Source organism: Xyrauchen texanus, chromosome 47 (genome assembly GCF_025860055.1).
Source record: "Xyrauchen texanus isolate HMW12.3.18 chromosome 47, RBS_HiC_50CHRs, whole genome shotgun sequence".
Classification (NCBI taxonomy): Eukaryota; Metazoa; Chordata; class Actinopteri; order Cypriniformes; family Catostomidae; genus Xyrauchen; species Xyrauchen texanus.
The window spans coordinates 6,411,862-6,431,302 of NC_068322.1; the positions used below are offsets into that span (position 1 = coordinate 6,411,862).

Sequence of the window (19,441 nt, forward strand, 5' to 3'; positions counted from 1 at the left end):
TTGGCATTGGCCTTTTTCATATTCAGAGGTATCCGAGGCTCCCGAAAGAAGCCCCCTTGTGTCACTACAATCGACACACCGTCTCGTTCCCTCCATCAGGGAACGGGGGTTACACTAGTAACCTAGACGTTTTGTAATGTTGTAGCATGGGGTAATTCAGGTTATTCCACTTAGGGGAGGAAAAAATAAATATCAGCTGTTTTATATTTTCAATTTATGTCATTTCACAGATTTTTTTAAGGCATGTAAACTTTGTGATGTGATGAGATATGACTCACAACCTTGAAATCATGAACAACACATACAATAAAACAATCAAAGTAAAATAAACAATGTACCTTGGTAATGCCACTGTATTCTTTGAATAACCTGAGAGTTATAGGGTCCTCAAAATGTTAATAAAAATAAGAGATAGGGAACCAAAATTTGTATCAAATAATAGTTGTCTGATTTTAATTCTATATATTTTGCATGTTCAGGCCATTTTGACTGTAAAAAAAAAAAAAACACCTTTTTGATGAATACAAGACAGTTTACAAGGAAACTTGGAAACTTGCCAGTTTCGATAGAAGCAGTTTTCTTTGAAATGTATTTCACAATTATTTCCAGATTATTGTCCATTTAGAAACAGAAAACTGATGTTACATCAGCACGCATTGACTGTTACAATAAAAGGACCGGTTCATTATAGTAGCTGTAGTGTTTGGATTAGATAAGAGTTGAAGACAAGTACACTCCAAGACCCAAGAAACATGAAGACTGTGGCCCTTCTTTGTCTTTGCTTCGTATGCCTCAGGTGAGCCCATAATGCACCATTTTCACGATAACAATTGATTTTCAACAGCTCACAATTGATCAGTTCTTATTATTCTACACTCAGGCATGTGATCAGCCAAGAACAACAAAGAACGAAGGAAGGCTGCAACATCAGTGACCTCCCCATTGGCCACACAAAATACGAACAATTGTAATTACTCAATTCTGATTGGCAATTGTATTTTATTTTTTTGCAGTTTAATTGTTGATAGTCAACTAACAATGTTTATTCAAATAGGTTGACACACTGTGCAAAGTTGTCTTATGCTGATGTTAAAAATGATTAACAAATGGCATTCCTTCACTACTTTGCATCAGTAATAATTCATTTCAGCAATAATTTGCACGTGTAAAAACGTAATAGTGTTGTCTCAGGAGAGCACCACACACATCTGCCAGAAGGTGCCTCTAAGTAATACATTTTTGTTTTTACTCGCCAGAGTTTTGATGACACGCAAACAAAGTAACTAAAAAATATATTAAGCAAACTGTTGGGGGGGGGTATGGGGCGACTCTTCGTATATATTCACGCAATAAAGTATATTGTAATTTTTACAAATATTTTTCTTTATGAATTTAATATAATTCTAGCTTTTTAAAAATGTAAAAATGTCACATTCTGTAAATTTATATGATGTCGTGTAATCGCATTTTTAATATTGATACAAGCTGTTGTTACTGTTTGAAATTCCGTACACATTTTTAACAAAAGAAATCACAAGTTAGGAAACTAATAATGAAAATTAGGAGTCAGGATTGTGAAATTTGGCTGACAATTGTGACAATGAAGTGAAAGAAAATCTAAATATATTAAAACAAAATACATTTAAGCATAAATCTAAGAAAATATAGTGAGATTCATTATTAAAACAAGAAAACAAGAACAATTAGCAGAAGTATTTCAAGATATATTCTCTTCAAACACATCTTATTTAACATATTTTTGCTTCTCAAGTAAATATATTTTTTTCAAATGTTCTTGAAATATTTTGACTGAAAGCAAGACAAAAAATAAATAAAAAATAGGGATTTAGAAATGTTTGATAACTTCAGTAATGATTTTACAAGGAAGGTTTTACTCGCTGTTGCTGCTCCAGTTACAGTTTGGCAAACAGCTCTGTGGAAGATGTGTATGAATATCTTTGGTTGAAGAATAAAGACATTGCCATAAACACACTCGAGGTGGACTTCCTGAGACAAATGGAAAGAGGCAGTCTTCAGGCAGAGCGATATGTCAAGTTCACCATACAAGACATCAACTATCTACTTAAAGTGACCGATATGTTGAAGGACATGAGCATAACAGTAATGGAGCCTGATGATCTCAGGGACTTTATGAAAAGCAGATACTCAAGTTACAAACGTTTTGCAGACTCAATGCTCAATCAATACTTTTTCAAGGTAAGATGTTGCTTCTGAATTGACTGAATATGGTTTGGTAAGACTGCAATGTATTAGTTAATGCATTAGATGCTGTATCATGCACTAACAATACACAACATTTTGAATGCATTTATTCATCTTGGTTAATTTATAAATATACTTTTTCATTATTGTGATTTTTAAATAGATCATAAATATGTTTTGATCATGTTAGTTCATAACGCATTAATTATTGTTATGATACAAAACTTTTAATGTTCAAAATGTAATCAGTAGGCCTATTTTAGAAATTAAAATGAACCAATATTAATAAAATGCTGTAAAAGTATTGTTCATTGTTAGATCACGTGAACTATTGCATTACTGTATCTAATTCAACATAAACATTTTATATATAGCATTTTATATAAAAAATATAAAACATTTGATTGTATTCAATTTTTATTAAGGGTTACAATTCTTAATACTCTCTTTTCAACAGGGTGAGCCTGCCATTCAGCAAACTCCAGCTATGAAGACGTATTTGTCATTCTACAGAGAGCTGATGAAAGGAGATCCGTTGTACTTTGCTGTGGGTCTTCTGCCCTGCTCTAGACTCTGGGTGTGGCTGGCTAATAATCTGAACATCCCTCCAACTAATGCCTACTACACCTGGATGTCAGAAAATAGGGGTGGCCATCCTGAGAAGTTCAAAGCTCTCCTGAACAAGTATCTAAACACACCTGAAAAGGTGGTGAAGGCTAATAATGTCTTCCGTACACAAATGCAAAATGAGCATGATTTCTTCTTCACATCTTGATTGCTTGTACCAGCATAAGCAATACTGAGATACAAATTATATAATAGAAATGATGTAATGATTAAAAATAATGATTTTCCTTTGCATGATTAGTTAAAGTGTTTAATATCCAGTACATGGCATATATTATATAATGCATTTGCATGTTATCTTTAATAGTAAGTTTTTCAATTAAAAAAAGAGAAAATCTTATATAAACAAAACTACTCAGAATGACAGTTGGACAGTTTTTACTGATTTGTTCTCAATCTCAATGTCAATATACAACAAATTGTTTCAGGTTTAAGCTTGCTCCAGTCATATGTGAATTGTGTTTTTTTGAATGCTGAATAAACACTGCGAAAGGCACTTAAAATTATCAATCAGTTCAATTATTTTGTGTTTTTCCCCCATTCACTTTGGACAAAAACATCTGCTAAATGAGTAAATGCAAAATACAAATATATATGGATGTCACAACCTTAGTAGGAACACTGAATGTTCTGACTTACACTCAGATGTGTTCAAAGAAAGTGCCTTAAATATGGAATGATATTAATCTCATTATTATTAATGAATGCACACACAATTATGCATGTACTAGATACATTTTGTGAATGTATTTTACTAACCACAAACAAATGCCATTTGATTTGAATCTGTGGAATTCGGGATTGAATGATTGTGCAGCGATTTGTACAAATACAGACATATTTGCAAATAAACATGGTCTGTTCTACATTAATAAATCAAAAATTGCTCATGCAAAAATGAATCCGTGCATTTGTGGATCAGAAGACACGCGTGCATTTATTGACATCTTGTTCGAATCGATCGTGTTCGGTTCATTTGGATTTTGAGACTTCCTTTTCGCAGTTTACAGCATTCCACCCACACATACACACACACAACTAACAAACACGCCAGTGCTATTCATTAATGTGAACACGATTCGTAAATGTGTGTCACTATACAATGAAACAAATGCTTTTCAACCGGTGTCTGTAGAATTAAGAATTACATAAATGTGCAGCAATTTGTACAAATAAAGTCATGTTTGTGAGTATAAATGTTCTGCTTTGTATTAAAGTGTGACAATTTCCGCGTGTAAAAATGAATCCGTGCATTTGTGGATCAGGCGACACGCGTGCATTTATTGATTCCTTGTTCGAGTCGATCCTGTTCGGTTCATTTGGATTTTGAGACTTTCTTTCCGCATTTTCAGCATTGAGGATCCACACGCAACTGAAAGGCAAGGCAGGCAGCTACCACTAGATGGTAGTCGCAGAGAATTACAGAGTTGGCCTGCCCTGGTTTGAGAACAGCTGATAATGGACATTGTTGGCATTCTCCCGAAGAACCTTTAAAACATGGATAATACCATTTTAAACCAACAAGCTGGTTGGGTAAGTAACACTAATCTTTTTTTCTTTTTTTTCTTTTATTGCATGCAAAAGAAGAAGAAAAATTAACTTTCTATAGACTAGCAAGTTAAAAACAATGTACATTTGATATATTTGACATATTAATTACATTTTATAAATATTCATTTGATGAGATATTAACAAAAAAATGTTGGCTCTTCATTATGTATGTTTTATGTAGAATTTCCACAAGCATCTTCCTAATGGTCAGAGCCCACGAAGTGACCTGTGCAAAAAAAAAAAATCAAAGAGACTTTCGCGTGCGCACGCGTTACTGTTTCCGGTGTGTGTATAGCTCTTTTCCGATTGTGTCATTGCTATCATTAATTTACTCAAAGATACTGAGAGCATGGATGCGCATGAATTCATAGAGATATATTTTAAACTTGACCTTCAATACAAAGACATTACTGTCTATGACATTTGTAATACTGTCATGGCTGAGACACGCTTTGATCTTCCAAAGGACACTAATCAAGCAATAGACTTGCACTTGCATTTAACACTAGAACTACCGGAATTCTAGAACTACTCGAACGGCCATAGCGGTCATTCTGACCGTTCATACTAGACTGTACCAAACTAGCGTGCCTCGCTTTGTGTCCAGCAAGTTTTTTCACCACAGTGAAAATGTTTTTGAAAGTCTAAACGCCAACAAACATGGATTGAGGCAGAATATTTCGTTAGATAAAAACATGTTGTGAATTTGGGAAATTATTACATCTATATTTTTTCAAAACATGTTGACTTTTGGACTTTACAACGCTCTGGAGTTATTGGAAATGTTTGGACAACACGAATCGGAAACAATCCTATGCAGCCACCACTGGAATCGAAATCCATGAATAAATGAATCTGTTATATTAATAATAAACACCAGGACACGAAATTTAAATTCTAATGAATGTGAAAATGTATTAGTTCATTGAAAATCACAGAACTTGCTATTGTAGCTGATTACAGATGCAACTTTGATTATTTATATTAAATTATTTTCTTTGTAAAATAAAAACAAATCAATACAATAGCTTATTAAAACATCACCAATGTGTATTTCAATGCATAGTAAAAACATTAGACATGTATGAAACACATATAGGCCAAACCCAAAATGGCCAAAACAGTTAATAAAGAATATGAACATTCGCTAAACTGTGGGAAAACTAACTGATTTAGAAAGCAATATTTGTTTTATTGTGAGCAAAAATATCATGCTGTAAAACTATAATGAAAATAGTATGCTGTAAAATCATTATGAACGAATTCTCCTAAAAGTGGGCTCACTTGAACAAGGCATCTGGTTGTTTTGGGGCAAACCCCGCACATCATTCACTGACGCTTGTGGATCGATTATACTCACAGTCAACACATGTATTCGCTACCTTCCATGTGTAGATCCCACACACTACCTTTTGACATTTGTCACAAGTGTCCTTAGTTTTGTTTTTCTTGCAGTTTCTCCACATACAGAAAACATCAGACGAGCCACGCCAACATTCTCTCCTCCCTGATCAGCTCGCACTCTAAACAATAATCTAACATACATAATGAAGAGCCAACATTTTTTTGTTAATATCTCATCAAATGAATATTTATAAAATGTAATTAATGTCAAATATATCAAATGTACATTGTTTTTAACTTGCTAGTCTATAGAAAGTTACTTTTTTTTCTTCTTTTCAGTATGCAATAAAAGAAAAAAAAGAAAAAAAGATTAGTGTTACTTACCCAACCAGCTTGTTGGTTTAAAATGGTATTATCCATGTTTTAAAGGATCTTGCTGCACATTTATGTAATTCTTAATTCTACAGACACCGGTTGAAAAGCATTTGTTTCATTGTATAGTGACACACATTTACGAATCGTGTTCACATTAATGAATAGCACTGGCGTGTTTGTTATTGTGTGTGTGTATGTGTGGGTGGAATGCTGTAAACTGCGAAAAGGAAGTCTCAAAATCCAAATGAACCGAACACGATCGATTCGAACAAGATGTCAATAAATGCACGCGTGTCTTCTGATCCACAAATGCACGGATTCATTTTTGCATGAGCAATTTTTGATTTATTAATGTAGAACAGACCATGTTTATTTGCAAATATGTCTGTATTTGTACAAATCGCTGCACAATCATTCAATCCCGAATTCCACAGATTCAAATCAAATGGCATTTGTTTGTGGTTAGTAAAATACATTCACAAAATGTATCGACTCGGTTACTAACGTAACCTCGGTTCCCTGAGAGGAGGGAACGAGTATCGCTCGCGCGCTCAGAGCCCGCCAACATGGGTGTGACTTAGGGCCATATATTAGGCGCCCCGTCATGAGAGTTCTTTAGGTTCAATCGACTGAAGCGAACTGACCAAGCACTAGCACGGCAGCTTACGCAATACTCGTTCCCTCCTCTCAGGGAACCGAGGTTACGTTAGTAACCGAGTCGTTCCCTATCGAGAGGTCTCTCCTATTGCGTAAGTAGCTTACGCTATGGGAACAGCATGCAAAACGCTGTGCGTGCTGACTTCGCTCTATAAAGCCAGAGGCAGATGCCTGAGCCTTAAAGCAAAGTGATTATTCCACGAGCCGGCCAACGGCGAGCTACATAATGGGATAGTATAGAGCGCCTTTCCAAGGTGGTCCATGGTGGGGTGCTCATAGTACAAACACAAGCACATATCTTATGTACTGAGTTTTCTATGTACTGATATGCATAAAAAATCCTTTAAGTCAGTCAGAGACAGACCTATAAGGGAGGAGATAATGCTCAGCAAATACATACTCCAGTCCATTCTATAGTCAGGCTGATAGAATGTTGGAATGCAATGAGGGGACCTGTAGGTTATAAAACCTGATAAATGTCGAAGGTGAGGCCCAGCCTGCTGCCGCACAAATATCTTCAATGGGTCACACTCGACCACGCCCACGAGGAGGCCAAGCTCCTCGTAGAGTGAGCTCTGATGCCTAAGGGGCATTGAAGGCCCTTGGCTTCATAAGCCAGCGCTATAGCATCCACTATCCAGCGCGATATTCTTTGCTTTGAAACTGCGAGACGTTTAGTGCGGCCGCCAAAGCATACAAATAATTGTTCCGTCTGTCTGAACAGGGCAGAACGTTCCAAATATACTCTGAGCGCCCTGACCGGGCAGAGTAAATTAGCGTCGCTTTCGTCTGCTGGGGACGATAGCGCTGCCAGAGATATCACCTGTACTCTGAAGGGTGTGGAGAGCACTTTAGGAATATACTCGTGCTTTGGCCTAAGGACAACTCTGCAGTCGTTAGGTCCAAATTCCAGGCAAGCAGCGCTTGATGACAGCGCGTGCAGGTTGCCCACTCTCTTGACTGAGGCGAGCGCCAGCAAGAGCGCAGTTTTGAGCGAGAGCTGTTTAAGGTGCACGGTTCGGAGAGGTTCGAACGGGACACTCTTGAGTGCGTCCAGGACCGTGGCCAGGTCCCAGATTGGCACCGAGGGGGGGCGAGGAGGGTTCATCCTCCTAGCGCCTCTTAGAAAACGAATGATTAGGTCGTTTTTCCCTAATGAACGTCCTTTATCAGGATTGTGTGACGCCGCTATGGCAGCCACATAGACTTTGAGCGTGGAGGGTGTGCGGCCGCCTCCAGCAGCTCTTGCAAAAAGGCGAGTACACTTGGTATCACGCACGATTTGGGGTTCAAGCTCTTGGTATCACACCAGTCACTGAACACTTTCCACTTTTGGGCATATAAGCGCCTCGTAGAGGGCGCTCGCGCCTCAGTGATGGTTCTCAAAACTCCACTGGGGAGGTTCTCGGGAACCCGTTGAGGGGCCATGCATGGAGGGCCCACAGATCGGGGTGGGGATGAAGAATCATCCCGTTGGCCTGCCTGAGGAGGTCTAGCCTCAACGGAATCAGCCATGGGGCAGATTGCATCATCTGCATCAGTTCTGGAAACCACGTCTGGTTTTTCCAGAGTGGGGCTACCAGGAGCACTGCACATTTCACTTCCCTGATCCGACTGATGACCTGAGGTAGCATCGCGATCGGGGGAAAAGCATACAAGCGGCGGCTCGGCCAGACTTGGGCGAGCGCGTCCGTGCTCTTTGAGAAGAAAAGGGGCAGTGCGCATTTTCCCTGGAGGCGAAGAGGTCGACCTCTGCCTCGCCAAAGGTTTGCCATAACCACTGAACCGTCAGGGGTGGAGAGACCATTCTCCTGGGAGAACCTTGTCTCTGGACAGCATGTCCACTCCCTGGTTCAGGGCGCCTGGCACATGCGCTGCTCTCAGCGAGCGCAGGTGGTGCTGTGACCATAAGATGAGCTCCCTGGCCATAGAGTGCAGGGAGCTCGACCTGAGTCCACCCTGGCGATTTATATACGAAACTACCGTCATGTTGTCCGTTCGGACCAGGACGTGTTCGTTTTTCAGGTACGGAAGCAGGGCTCTGAAAGCCAAGGCGACCGCTTTCATTTCCAGACAGTTTATATGTAGGCGCTTTTCCGGGTTTGACCAAAAGCCGGAGACAGGCCTGCCCTCGTAAAGGGCCCCCCATCCTATTTTGGAGGCATCTGTAGTGATCATTTTTCTCCGCGTATTTACGCCCAGACTCACGCCGGTTTGATACCAGTTGACGGCTTTCCAGGGCGTCAGGGCTTTTATACAGCCGTGATTCGCTCTGATCAAAAAGTGGCCCGAGCGCCACGCGTGAGTGGGGACATGGCTCTTGAGCCAGCGCTGGAGAGGACGCATGTGCAACAATCCTAGCTGGAGTACAGCTGATGCCGAGGCCATGAGACCGAGCATTCTTTGAAATCGTTTGACGGGGGCGCGCGTGCCCGTTCCAAATGATGTTGCAAGGCGTCGAATAGAGAGCGCGCGCTCTGATGAGAGGCGCGCTGTCATCTGCACTGAGTCTAGCACGATTCGAGAAAAGAGATATTCTGGCTGGGGGATAGCACGCTCTTTGCAAAACTGATTCTCAGACCCAGGCATTCTAGATGGCTGATAATCCAAGATCTGTGCGTCGTTAACTGACCCTCTGATTGTGCTATGATTAGCCAATCGTCGAGGTAATTCAGTATTCGCACTCCCCGCTGTCTCAGGGGGTGGATTTCGTGAATGTACGGGGGGCCAATGATAGTCCGAATGGTAGTACTGTGTACTGGTATGACTGTCCCTCGAAAGCGAATCTCAGAAAAGGCCTGTGATGAGGCGCTATCGGAATGTGAAAGTAAGCGTCTTTCAAATCCACTGATAGAAACCAATCCCCGGGGCGAACTTGCGCGAGGATATGTTTGGTTGTTAACATTCTGAACGAGCGAATCATTAAAGCTTTGTTCAGATGTCTGAGATCTAGGATGGGGCGGAGGCCACCGTCCTTTTTCGGGACGAGAAAATAGCGGCTGTAAAAACCTGCCTCGCTCATAGAGGGAGGAACAGTTTCTATAGCGCCCTTCTCTATCAGTTTGAGCACCTCGGTGCGTAGAACATGTGACACATCTTTCCTCACTTTCGTCTCGACCACCGCTGAAAAGCGGGGTGGTCTGCGAGCGAACTGAAGTGAGTAACCGTGTTTTATTATGTTCAAAACCCATTTCGGCATGTCGGGGATTTTTTCCCAGGCTTTTGCTCGCACAGATATGGGCTGAATGCTGGCTGGGGGCGTGTCGCAGTGACGTATGGGCCCCACCGGCAAATTGCCTTGTGCTAACACTGAGTTTACAGCTCTCAGAGGCGCAGGTGCGCGCTGAGCAGCCGTGTTGAGTGCCGAGTGCAGGGGTGCGTGTGAGAGTACAGGCACGCGCGCTATCTCCGAAATGCTTGCAGCATGAGTCGGAGAAATGCTTGAAACTGTATGGACAGAGTTTTCGGGTGGGGGTGCATACATCGTAATAGGCATACGCGCCACATTCATAAAGCTTCCCGCTCTTAGCGTGGAGTCTCTTGGCTCGCGCATCACATCTGTGATGTTTGCGGCATGAGACAGAGAACTGTTTGAAACTGTATGGGCAGCGCTTATGGGTGGGGGTGCATATACTGTAGTAGGCACGCGCGCCACTTTCATAAAGTCTTCCGCTTGCGGCGGGGTTTTTTGGCTATGCATACAGTGTTTGTGTGTAGGGGTGCATGCATGGCAGCAGGCACGCGCGCTACTTTTATAGTATTTCCCGCTTTTACTGGGGAAGTGTTTATAACTGTGGGAACAGTGCTTGTGTGTAGTGGTGCATACATGACAATAGGCACACGAGCTACATTTATGGAGCGTCCAGCTGAGCTGGGGAAGTATTCGGCACTGTTTGGACAGTATTGATATGTGGGAATGCGCACTTTAGTGTGGACACGTGACCCCTTAGTGACACAGGCAGAAAATGTGATTTCTGTGTGTTGCCGTTAAAACGGCGTTTGATTGCAGGTGAGCGAGTTCTGTGACTGGCCCATTGACTGCTGTACAGACATTTCCAGCCACCTGTAAGGGGACTGGGTAATGTTTTACACATTTTGGAGACGGGAGGCGCCGCCCTGGCTCGCTGCTGCTGCTGATTCGGTCTCTGGCGGCTCTGTGACGAGCTGGAGCGCTTGGGCAGGAAGTGACGCATAGCCTGCGAATCCTTCCGAGCTTCAGTGAAGCGTTCAGTGAACTCTCTTACCGTTTTAGACAGGATGCGGACAATCTCTGAGTCCATGCTGGTGCCCGTGCTCGTGTCCGCTAATGTCGACGGCGCGGGGTCGAAGGCCGAGCCCGGCCAGTCGTCGGATGCAGCGTCAATGGAAAGGCTGTCATCCTTTTCACCGTCGTCCCCTGACGCGCCGAACGAGACGAGACCCATCGCTCTGTAGGAGGGGTGCTGGTCCGCCTGCGTTGAAATGGACTGGCGACGGGGAGTTCTCGGGTAGTGGTGAAGCACGCGGGAACTGGCCCGGTGTGACGTCACTGAAGTCCGCGTGCTCTGGCGGCCTCCGTGAGCGGCGCTTTTTCTTGCGCGGCTCGAACAGAGGGGACGGCAGCACGGTGGTAGCAGGCTCGTTCATGGCGAAGGCGGCAAAGTGAGCGCGCAGCTCGGTGAGGCCCAGGGAGTCACATTCGGGGCATCCGCCTCGAGTGAGAGCAGCTTCTGCGTGGTCAGGTCCCAGGCAGCAAGTGCAAATGATGTGACGATCCCCGTCAGGAAGAGGGCCTCTGCATGAGGCGCAGGCTGAAGGCATTTGCAACAACGCCTTGAAAAATTACTCTTTTACTCAATCAAAAAGCGTCGCAGAGGCGAGTGCTTGCAGTAAAAGGATATAGCGATGCGCGCCGGATGGCGTAGCAGAAGGCTTCGAAGGCGGCTGAAGGCGCTGGCGTCCTCTTAGCGGTCCTGCTGTAGGCTTTTCGACGGCGGGCGAAAGACTCCAACAATCCGGAGGATCCAGCGAAGAGAAGGTCTTTGCTGAAGGAGATTAAATCTAAAGAACTCTCATGACGGGGCGCCTAATATATAGCCCTAAGCCATGCCCATCTTGGCGGGCTCTGAGCGCTGGCTGGCCAGCGCCCATTGGTCGCTGCGTTCAGAGTCGCCCCGTCATTGGTTCGAGCAAGTTGCTGCAGCACAGCCAATGACCGAGCTGCCTCGCTCATTGCTGTCTGCTGTGCAGCTGCAATGCGTTTTACATAAAGACTTCAATATTTCTCGAGAAACTGAGTTTTCCCATAGCGTAAGCTACTTACGCAATAGGAGAGACCTCTCGATAGGGAACTAGTACATGCATAATTGTGTGTGCATTCATTAATAATAATGAGATTAATATCATTCCATACTTAAAATACTTGAAAATAAGCTTTGCTGACAGCTACTGTTTCACTTACCATGTTATTTTGCATGTAAATGATAGTGTTGAAAATTTCCTCTTTTGTGAAAGTGCAATACTAACATTTCCACAACCTGTTCTTCTTTTATGCCACTTGTAATATTAAAACAATTACTCATTTTCATCCAAAATAAACACTACAATCCAGTATCAGTTTACAATCACAATAATGTTAGCCAGAAATTTTAACAAAATATATGTTCAATCCTACTCATCTACATTCAGACATTACTTTTTTCCCCTTTTTTGTTTTGGTGGAGGGAATTAAATTGAATTTATTTAAAATTGTATTTAGTTTACATATGCTTTTCTTTGCAGAACTGTTTTATAAAAGCACTAGAACACTTGGTGATATTTATATTCTAACTATAATTAGGCTAATATACTAAACCTATGCGGTCACACTTTATATTATGTGGCCTTACTATGTACTAACATTGAATGCATACAAGACTATGTATTTACTGTGTAACTATGTTGCTCTGCAAAATATCCACATTTTCTTCTACTGAGGTTGAGGTACGGGTAGGTTTAGGAATAAGGGTAGGGGTTAGAGTTAGGTTTTGGGATAAGGGTTGGGTTATGGTTAGGTGTAAAGTTAACAGTGTATCTACAAATGTAATTAAATACAGGTACTTTAAATGTAATTACAATGCAACAACATGTATGTACATAATAAGTACATTGTATTGAATGGTTAAGTACATAGTAGTTAAGGCCAGCTAATACAGAGTGGGTCCACCTAACCCTTTAAGGGTTTTGGGCACATGTATTGGTCTATTTGACCAGCTAAACACAAGCTTAACCAATTTATTACTTTTATTACATTATAATATTATAGCTTTTATACTAATTAAGAATGAACTAATTACACTTTTAGAACTGATACTTTATGCATCACCTGGGGGGGAAATAGGAAATATTTGTATAGAGATAATATTTATTTCAATATAGGCTATATATCCTATATGACATATTTACATTAATTACATATTATTTATTTATGTATAAAATGTAGTCATTCAAGAATGACAAATGTCAACTGTGTCTTTAATAATAAATAGGGCAAATGGCAGCGCACTTTAACCCAGTTATACAAGCGTACACGCAGATTGCCAAACACTGCAGTTCAGGTTCAATTCATCAACTCTTCGTTCAGATTAAAGAACTTCTCCAAACTGGAATACGATGTCCCGGGCCGCAGACAGATTGAAAGTTGTCTTGAACCATCTGGATCGGTCCTACGGTGCTGTTGTATCCTTTTCAAGAATAATTTCTGGTGCATGACACCATGTGACGCGATAAACGCTATTTGCGCCTCGCGCGCTTGCATTGTTGACAGCTTTGTCTATAATTAAGGGAGTGTTCTATTTATTAGAATGTAACATTGTTGTAGAACGTAACATTGTTGCGTTCTAACAGAGTAATGGTAACCTAGTAACGGCGCAGGTTCGGGTTGTTTCGCAGCCCAATAGTGGGCGGCTGTTTCGGGATGAAATGTACAGCACAGGCCGAGGCATTACGAACAGGCCTGTTTTGTTGATTATTATTGTTTAGAATATGTATTTTTAACAAAAGATGACCTCATTTTAATTATCAATTATTTCCTCGATCTGTTAAATAAATACAGCAGAGCGATCGTTACTTTCGTTTTTTCTAATGCCATACAGTATGTTATGGTGTTGACATACGGGATCTGTGTATATTATGAACTTTGACATGTATGATGCAGCGTGCTTCCTTCACCTCTGCCCAAAATGTGTCCTATTACCATCCTCAAGCCCTTCAGTAAGTCAGCTGGTCTGTTAATGTCTAATTACATAAGAACTTGTTTTCTATATCAGTTGTTATGATAATTGGTTGGTTTAAAACTGTCGTAAATTTGGTTGGTTTAAAACTGTCGTAAATTCGACTTGTTTATTTGTTTTAATTATTATTATTTATTCTGCCCTCTAAACTAAAATATAATTATTATTTTTTTGCAATAGCTGTAGAAGTAAAAAAGTGAACACAATAAAACCTAACTAGCATACATTCAGGCAAAAGTCAAATTTGAAGGTCGATACAATAAAAAGGTTGAACTGTGTTTTTAGGACCAAGGGTAGGCTATTTTCTTTTCTTTTTTTGCTTTATTTTTCAATATTGGTTTTCTCTTTATATATAGCAGAAAAGCCATTAAATAGCATATACAATTTAAATACAGTTATATTTTGGAAGATGCCTTTTTTAATGTATTAATGTGGATTGTGTGCAGATACACTTTTGACACGGATGTGCTGACTCCAGAACAGAGAATCGCCTATGAAGAGGATGGATTCATTCTAATCCGAAACCTGGTATCGGACCTAGACATTGATCGATTCAGGCAAGACAGATCAACACACTAATGCATATATTTATTTGTCAGATCAGAACCCCTATCTATTCTACATGTGACACATATTATGCATTAATCATTAACTGAATTCTCTGGCCATATGTTTACAGAAAGCAATGCTCTACTTTGCACAGAGGTTTGACATAACTGTGTGTTTATGTTTTGCACAGTAAGGCATTTGAGCGCATTTGTAAGAGAGATGTGAAGGTGCCTGGTTTGGTGGTCATGAAAGATGTATCCATTGCTAAGTCGGAATTTGTTGAAGGTGAGAAGGCTGTGACCAAACTTCAGGACTTCCAGGAAGATCCAGAACTTTTTCGATATTGCAACTTACCCCAGGTAGACACAAGCGCATAATACTAAAACTTAAAATATACTCACTAGTACTACAACACTACCACTGCATATTTACCCTAAACATGATAATGTAATAATTAATCTTTCTATGTTTATTTTAATGGGTCTCTCCCAGATCCTGAAGTATGTGGAGTGTTTCACTGGACCCAACATCATGGCCATGCACACAATGCTCATCAACAAACCACCTGATACAGGTATACACATGTGATGTGACATGTTCCTGGATATAGAGATCCCTGTTGGTCCTGGGGATATCTCCGGGTTACTGTTGAGATGTTCACTTCTGAATCAAATAAAACACTTATAGAGTAATAGTCTTTGTATTATATATTATTCTTTATTTACATGTATTATCTTTATTTGGGGGCTTTTCTCAGCAAATAATGATGTATGTGATTCATTTGATTAATTAATTGACATGTCATTAGATTACATTTTAATCGATTGACAGCCCTAAAAAAAATCTAAACCTTTAATTTTTCATATTATTTTAAATAAAAAGACCAATAATGTTTTTTTTTTTTTTTTTTAATAATATTTGATAAAAAAAAAAAAAATCATAAGAATGATTTTTATTATAAAATATAACATCAACCACAATTGTGAGAATTATGTGATTAAATCTTTGCCAATATAGCCTACACCTAAGCCAGAAATGCGTGCACACACATCAACTGTAAAGGTCATATCTAAAATACAAACATATAATGTCTTCATTCTTTATTCCCTAGGTAAGAAGACCTCTCGCCATCCCATGCACCAGGATCTACACTACTTCCCTTTCCGACCCGCGGACCGCATTGTGTGTTCCTGGACCGCAATGGAGAAAGTGCACCGGCAAAACGGCTGTCTGGTGGTCCTGCCCGGCTCACACAAAGGCACTCTGCAGGAACACGACTACCCAGATTGGGAGGTGAGAGAGACTGAGGAGGAAAGCATGGTTACGTTCCACATATTGTCTACATGTGGATAGAAGTTCAATCAATGGTCATTCAATCTCAGTTTGTCCGTTCATTTCTCCCAGGGTGGAATAAATAAAATGTATCATGGGGTTCGTAATTATGACCCAAGACATTCCAGAGTGCATTTAGAAATGGAGAAAGGAGATACAGTGTTTTTCCATCCTTTGCTGATCCACGGTTCAGGAATGAACCAAACTGAGGGGTTCAGAAAGGTATGTATACCTCCATCTGTGAAAGTGCATCTAAAAGCATTGTGTACAATAGTTTGTTCTGCATAAACCATCATATAGATGCTTATTTTATCATGTCAGAAGAAAGAGACAGCAGAGTGATACGAGAGACATGTAACTAGCAGAGCTTTGTATAAAAACGTTTGGATGACAATGATCAATTATACAATTTAGCTGTCATTACTCAAATATTTGACCAACGAATGCTGTGACTGACCACTTAGAATGAGTATTCCAAAGAGCCATGGTGCTCAGTGAATTTGTGTGTGTTTATTTCAGGCGATCTCTTGTCACTATGCTAGCGCTGACTGTTATTACATCGATGTGAATGGAACAACTCAGGAGAATATCAGCAATGAAGTGAAGGAACTTGCAGCCAAGAAGTTTGGCACTGATATTACGGTCACCTTTCAGGTACGTTCAGAGTGCTCTTAACCTCTTAGTAGGTTTTCATCACTGTCTATTCCCTCAAAGGGACAGTTCACCCAAACATTTTTAATCTCTGTCATCATTTACTCACCCTCTTGTTGTTCTGAAACCATATGGCTTTCTACTGCGGAAGACAAAAGGAGATTTTTGGCAGAATGATAGCCTCAGTCAACATTCACTATCATTGCATCTTTTTTCCATGATATGAATGTGAATGGTGACTGAGGCTCTCCTCAGTGCTAAAAGTCAAGGGAGATTCCCTAATTCATGGAAGCCTGCGGATGTGGCTCCAATATTTAAAGGCAGCAACCCTCATCTGACCTCCAATTACAGGCCCATTAGTATCTTGCCCATAGTATCAAAGGTATTTGGAAAACTGATTGTCAAACCAATCACTGATCATCTTAACAATAGCTCCTTTATATTACATCCAATTCAATTTGGATTTAGGCCAAATCACTCGACAGAAACTGCAATATGCTACTTTATAGAAAAGGTTTATAGATAAGTTAAACCTTATCAAATCATATCTCTCCTCCCGCTCCCAATTTGTCAGAATTGATTATTATAAATCTAACCCACTATGCTTGTCAACTGGTGTCCCACAGTGTTCTATACTGGGCACAGTCCTGTTCAGCATGTACATTAATGGTTTGCCTTCTGTACATCCTTGATAATCAACAATATTGACACTGATGTTGATTCCTTTCATCTATAACGATATTCATACTATATTTTTGCCATTTAAGTGTATTATATATGTGGTATTTAAGGGTGTACTCACACTAGGCGATCCCCAAAGTCCCCAAATTGTATTCTATATGTATTTGTGTGTTCTATTTGCAGGACACCTGGGCTTTGCGTGGACGCCTGGTCCAAGGAGACAGAACGACACTGTGATTTGGTGTGTCACCTTACCATCTGCTTGACTTGGAGATAGCTCTTTCTTAATTATATGATGATTTCCTGATAATCATAGACTCATTAAAAGTACAATCTCTGACCATAAGGTGGCACTGTCAGAAGAAATGGAGACATTAATTCAATCGCCTTCTGTGCCTGGGAGTGCTGGTCCTAATTCTTATTAAGCAATAATAATGAACACCAGACATTGTAACTGACATTAAAAGATGTTAGCCAAACCTTGTGGTACTTTCCCTAAGTAATGCTAGAATATTGGATTGATATGAAATGTTTTTTAGACTGCTTCCTGCAAGAAGGTTGTGAATTTACTGCTAAAGATGTTTTAGTACTTTGATCTTAAGTCTCAGTGGATTTTTTGGAAGGTTTAATAGAGTAATGCAGCATTTGTTTCATTTAACTCCATCCGAGATGTCTTGCGTTGTGTTGCAGTGTAATCATTTTCTTAATCTAGCACAGATCCAGCTCTTTGCTTATGGAAATAATGGTTTTGAAAGAATGAGGGTTGAAGTAACAAGAGGCAAATGTTTTCCTGTCAAGTTTTCAATATCAAAGAATGAACATGTTATTGGATCAAGTTCAAGCATTCTCATTAAACTTTATGACAGTACAGTAATAGTAACTGTACCTTAACTACACCATCTGCATTTGAGGTTATAAACTAATTATACTGATTCTTTCTACCATATTATTTTGCTTACATGCAAATAACTAATGGTAGATAAAGTCTTTAAATATCAAATGTATTTTTTCCATGTTGGACTAAAATAAATACATTTAATGAGCTAATGAATATTGTCCTTTTGTACCTTATGGTGCTGAACATGTTTGTTTCATGTGGAACGTGGCAGCCACCGTTGGACCTAATTAATATGGGGCATTACTGGTTTTCATTGCCAGTACCAGCCTTGATTTAGTAGACATGAGCCAAATACACATATGGCAGAACCTATTTTTATATTTACCAGCTATCCGCAGTCCAAATCTATGATCAGGCTGCATTAAAAGCAGAATTAGTGGGCATTTTAAGACCAGGCATGAATTCTTGTTTGTTTTTCTCTATGTGAGCACACACACACGCAAATGTATTTATAATAAATACCATTCGTGCCCAGACTGCAGCCTTCATTTAAATATTTTTTTTTAAACAGATGAAAAGGTAAGAACACTTAAAGTGGCCATTTAGGCTATTTAAAATCATACATGACAACTTGTCACTCTTTTTGACACATCAGATTGACAAAAGACATTTTACAACAGTATATATATATATATATATATATATATATATATATATATATATATATATATATATATATATATATATATATATATGGGGTTTTTTTATGTATTTTTTTAATGCTAAATTCAGTTTTTATTCCCAAGATGATAACTGGATAGCACTCCAGGTAAATACGCAACACAATGAGTTCATGTCGCCAATAATGTATTGTCGTTTGAAGCATTGCATTGTTGCAGCTTCCTGCACTATAGACATTTGAAAATGACACAGAGTTAACAATGAATTGGTCTTTAGAAGGCCTCTACTAAGGAGTCTCCAGAACAGAGAGGCTGTTTTTATTAGGGAACCTCTGTGAAAAAGGCTTCTTATGGCACAAATAGTATTTCACATGCTGCTTTCGTTCTGAGATTTGTACTGGGGACTGGAGAACGGCTTTAATTGCTACTGTTTCCTGGACTGTCTGCTTTGTGCAGACTTGGAACTCGAAGAAAATACCTGGATGGTATCCATTTACACAGCATGGAAATATGCCTCATAAATGCACATGCACACCCTATAGCCAAGCCAAACCAGAAAGTGCAAAGCCATGATTCAATCTTGAAGTTTTTCTTGTAGCCTTTGACATATTTTGATAAGTGTGGAGAGAGGAAGAGAAGCTAAGTATAAGGCAAAAAATATACAGTAAATAAAACTTTGATCT

At 40.0% G+C, this 19,441-nt stretch overlaps 2 protein-coding genes across 2 annotated transcripts; both read left to right on the plus strand.

Moving 5' to 3' along the window:
• The first annotated feature begins 709 nt into the window (after positions 1–709).
• On the plus strand, positions 710–3,005 carry LOC127639201 (uncharacterized). Its single transcript, XM_052121104.1, has 4 exons — positions 710–796; positions 881–967; positions 1,914–2,217; positions 2,681–3,005. Exons 1-4 carry the CDS (start codon positions 753–755, stop codon positions 2,996–2,998), a joined length of 753 nt encoding a protein of 250 aa, XP_051977064.1. The 5' UTR covers positions 710–752; the 3' UTR covers positions 2,999–3,005.
• Positions 3,006–13,291: 10,286 nt separating this feature from the next.
• LOC127638999 (phytanoyl-CoA dioxygenase, peroxisomal-like) lies at positions 13,292–18,299 on the plus strand. The gene is made up of 9 exons (XM_052120795.1): positions 13,292–13,473; positions 13,952–14,007; positions 14,474–14,584; positions 14,767–14,935; positions 15,069–15,150; positions 15,688–15,869; positions 15,981–16,130; positions 16,428–16,562; positions 17,424–18,299. Exons 1-9 carry the CDS (start codon positions 13,408–13,410, stop codon positions 17,475–17,477), a joined length of 1,005 nt encoding a protein of 334 aa, XP_051976755.1. The 5' UTR covers positions 13,292–13,407; the 3' UTR covers positions 17,478–18,299.
• The last annotated feature ends 1,142 nt before the right edge of the window (positions 18,300–19,441 follow it).